The sequence below is a fragment of the Octopus bimaculoides genome, chromosome 18 (genome assembly GCF_001194135.2).
Source record: "Octopus bimaculoides isolate UCB-OBI-ISO-001 chromosome 18, ASM119413v2, whole genome shotgun sequence".
NCBI lineage: Eukaryota > Metazoa > Mollusca > Cephalopoda > Octopoda > Octopodidae > Octopus > Octopus bimaculoides.
The window spans coordinates 5,174,038-5,177,908 of record NC_068998.1 but is presented as its reverse complement, the minus strand read 5'-3'; the positions used below and the strand labels follow the sequence as shown (position 1 = coordinate 5,177,908).

Genomic DNA, 3,871 nt, shown 5'->3' with positions numbered 1-3,871 from the left:
TGTGTGTGTGTGTGTGTGTGTGTGTGTGTGTGTGTGTGTGTGTGTGTGTGTGTGTAGGTAGGACATATTTTTATTGATATCAAGCATCGTGGTTACGTATATTTTGATGTCAGATAACAGTGACATGTGTGTATGCGTGTGTATGTATGTATGTGTGTGTGTGAGTGTGTGTGAATGCGTGTATCAGTGTATGCGTATGCGTGACTGTGTACATACAAGTACGGCAGGGTGTATATATATATGTGGAAATAAGAATTTATGATAGTGTGACGTTGTACCATGTGTGTACGCAAGCGTGTGCATTTTTCTACACCCAGTCACACACACACACACACACACACACACACACACACACAAGCACACCCACATACACGCAGACACACAAGCACAGGCACATATATGTGTACGTCCTTGAATGCGTGTGCTTGCCTGCGTTTGTGTGCGTGTGTGTACGTGAGAGAGTGTGTGAGTGTGTGCATGAGTGTGTGCATGTTTATGTGTATCTGTGTACATAACTCTATAGCAGTGAATGCTTATGGAAGTAAAACGAATTGAAACAGCCATGTCTCTGTACTGCGTATGTATATGTATGAGAGTGTTTGTGTCAGTATGTGAGTGTGTGTGCGTGTGTATCTGTGTGTGTATGCGTGTATGCGTGTTCAAATGTGGCTGCTAGAAGTGACATGCAATCCATTAGCCGTATCTTATCTCCGGACAGACAAGAAGCGAGGTGTTCATGTACTCTTTAAGCAAGACTTTCCGCTCCATCTGTTCTCAGCTCCTCATCTCCATCAGCACATCTGACGAAGATATGACAGCCAGACCCGGAAGTTGGGACGAATTTCACTCGATGACGTCCACCCACACCATTTTGATAGCAACAGAATACCACCACCACCACCACCACCACCACCACCACCACCACCACCACAACTACCACCACAACTACCACCACCACCACCACCACCATTACCGCTAGCCCCCCTTCACTACCCTAGCTATCTCTGTGACCCCCAACACCTCTCTCTCTCAATATTCCTACCATTACCGCTACATTGCTGTATTATTACTGCTTATATCTCTAACTCTGTTGCTACTACTACAACCTCTACTATCACCACAAACAGTCAAACACTACCTCCAATACCTCTATTATTCATCTATCCCGCCTCCACCACAATATTTGCGCAGTCACTATTACTGAAACTATCACTAACAACCACCACCGCCTCCACCACCACCACCACTACCACCATCACCACCACCATTACAACCACCACCAGTTTGAATAATTTCTCAAGTGAAACTTAGAGAATATACTGATTGCTGAAACCTTCTGTCCATGCTTTTCGATTATATATGATAAATATATTTCAGCTACGTTAGGGCAACTGTGATCATCAGAACTTTCCGAATCCTCTCTCACTCTCTGTCTCTTTCACTCTATGTCTTAATCTGTCTTTTTCTCGCGTCATAAGGCCTTATTCTGTTTATTCATTTCATTTTGTTTCTCTGTCCACATTCCGTCGTTTTTGTTTTCGTGTTTGTCCCATGTTCGTCCAATATTCGTCTCCTCTTCAATGCTATTTTTGTTTGCATAATGTATATTTTATAATGTATATTTATTTCCTTTTTGTTAATATGTTAACCTTCTGTCATGGTCCCTTGATTGTTTGTTCGCTATTGCCCAACGGCTTCTCGTGGCTGAAACCACCAAACGGGTTTAACATTGTCGTTAAAGACGTTTAAGCTGCTGCGATACTTTGAACGATAACTGAAGAGGATTTAGCGACATTCTGTGTAAATCTTTCGTTTGTTCCGTTTGTTTCGTTTGTACTTGTATATATTATGTATATAGTTTTGAACACACACAAGCACACAAACACGTTCACATACGCGCACACCAAGCTTCTTTTATTTAAAAAATTTACTTATATGCATTTCTTTTCTGTATTTAAAAATTAGGACTGGAATGCAAGAACGACAAACGGAAGAAATCACTCGGTGAAGTAACGAAAAGCTCAAGCGGCGATGAATGTCCCGTAAAGAAGAAGAAAGCAAGAACAACGTTTACAGGCAGACAAATATTTGAACTTGAGAAACAATTTGAACAGAAGAAATATTTGTCGTCAAGTGAACGGGCAGAAATGGCAACACTTTTGAATGTCACAGAAACGCAGGTAATTATGGAACGCCAATAAATTTCTTCTCATTATTATTTGTAGCAGAAAATTAAGGCACCGAGCTGGCAGAAACATTATCGAGCCGGGTGAAATGCTTAGCGGTATTTCGACTGTCTGGGGGTTACGTTCTGAGTTCAAATTCCTCCGAGTTCGACATTGCCTTTTAACCCTTCGAGGTCGATAAATTAAGTACCAGTGAAATATTGGAGTCAATGTGATCGACTTACGCCCTCCCGCAAAATTTCAGGCTTTGTGCCTATAGGAGAAAGGATTATTTAAGGCCTTGCGCTCATGATTATAATACCATGGTGCTGATTCACTGGTCGAACCGTGCGAGAGAGAGGGGGAGGGAGAGAGAGAGAGGGAGAGAGAGAGAGAAGGAGGGAGGAAGAGAGAGAGAGAGAGAGAGAGAAAGAGAGAGAGAGAGAGAGAGAGAGAAACTGTACGGGCAGACATTACAGATTGACTGTACAGGTAAATAGATTTTGTGTACGGACAGGATGACAGGTTAATGGTTGAGTAAAAAGGAACAGAGAGGTAAAGGACAGAGAGACAGAGAGAGAGAGAGAGGGTGAAAGAGAGAGATAGCGTGAAAGAGAGAGATAGCGTGAAAGAGAGAGAGAGTGGAAGAGGGGTGAGAGAGAGGGAGAGCGAGAGGAGGTGACAGAGAAAGGGGTAAAGAAAAAGACAGAGAAACTGTTTGGATTGACAGACAGAAAGACTGAAAGACAGTATAAGGAGATGGACACTACGGACAGACAGACTGACAGACAGACAGACGAACAGTCTGACATACAGACACACCGACCGACAGACAGACAGGCAGATATGTTTCTATTCCGTTATCTTTGTTCCATTCACTGAAAACTGAAGTGCTGTTTTGGCCATATGGAAATATATATATGTCAACTGATTGACCTCTGTGGTAGAGATAGTGTTAGTGATAGAGACGGTGGTAGTGGTGGTAGTGGTAGTGGTGGTGGTTGGGGTGGTGGTGGTGGTGATGGTGATGGTGGTGATCAAGGTAATGAATGGTTTTCGTAACCATGTTCTTGAAACTGTTCGTCGTCGTTGTTGTTGTTGTTGTTGTTGTTGTGGTGGTGGTGGTGGTGGGGGGGGTGATAGTGGTAGCGGTGGTGTTGGCCATGGAGTGCTTGGTTACCGAAAGAAGGAGGAGCAAGTGAGTATATAGAAAATACTAACTGACAGACAGAAGGGCAAAAGGATAGAAAGATCTTTCAGATAGATGGACAGATAGACAGACAGACAGACAGATAGACAGATAGATAGACAGATAGATAGATAGATAGATAGATAGATAGATAGATAGATAGACAGACAGACAGACAGACAGACAGATAGAGAGAGAGAGAGAGAGGGGTAGGAAATAGAGAGGAAAGAGCTTGAAGGAAGAAAGAGTGCATGAGGTATACAAGCATACACATGCAGCTATATACATACACATACGCGTACATATTTATATACATATATATATATATATATATATACACTCAATACAGAAAGAGTGAGAGTGAGAGTGAGAGAGAATGAGAGAGAGAGAGAGAGAAAGAGAGAGAGAACAGTGAATGCGAGAAAGAAAGTTAATTGAGAGATTGAGAGGACGAAGGAATATGGAAGGAAAGATGTGTGTGTGTGTGAATATATATATATATATATATATATATACA

The 3,871-nt window shown here is 42.2% G+C and overlaps 1 protein-coding gene across 1 annotated transcript in view; it reads left to right on the top strand.

Annotated features, from left to right (window-relative positions):
* The first annotated feature begins 2,004 nt into the window (after positions 1 to 2,004).
* The window catches only part of LOC106878989 (transcription factor mef2A), a 10,712-nt gene continuing 8,845 nt past the window's right edge, over positions 2,005 to 3,871 (top strand). Inside the window, exon 1 of the mRNA XM_052974522.1 lies at positions 2,005 to 2,180. Coding sequence (XP_052830482.1) covers positions 2,148 to 2,180 — 33 coding nt within the window. The 5' untranslated portion in view covers positions 2,005 to 2,147. The remainder of the gene's footprint in view (positions 2,181 to 3,871) is intronic.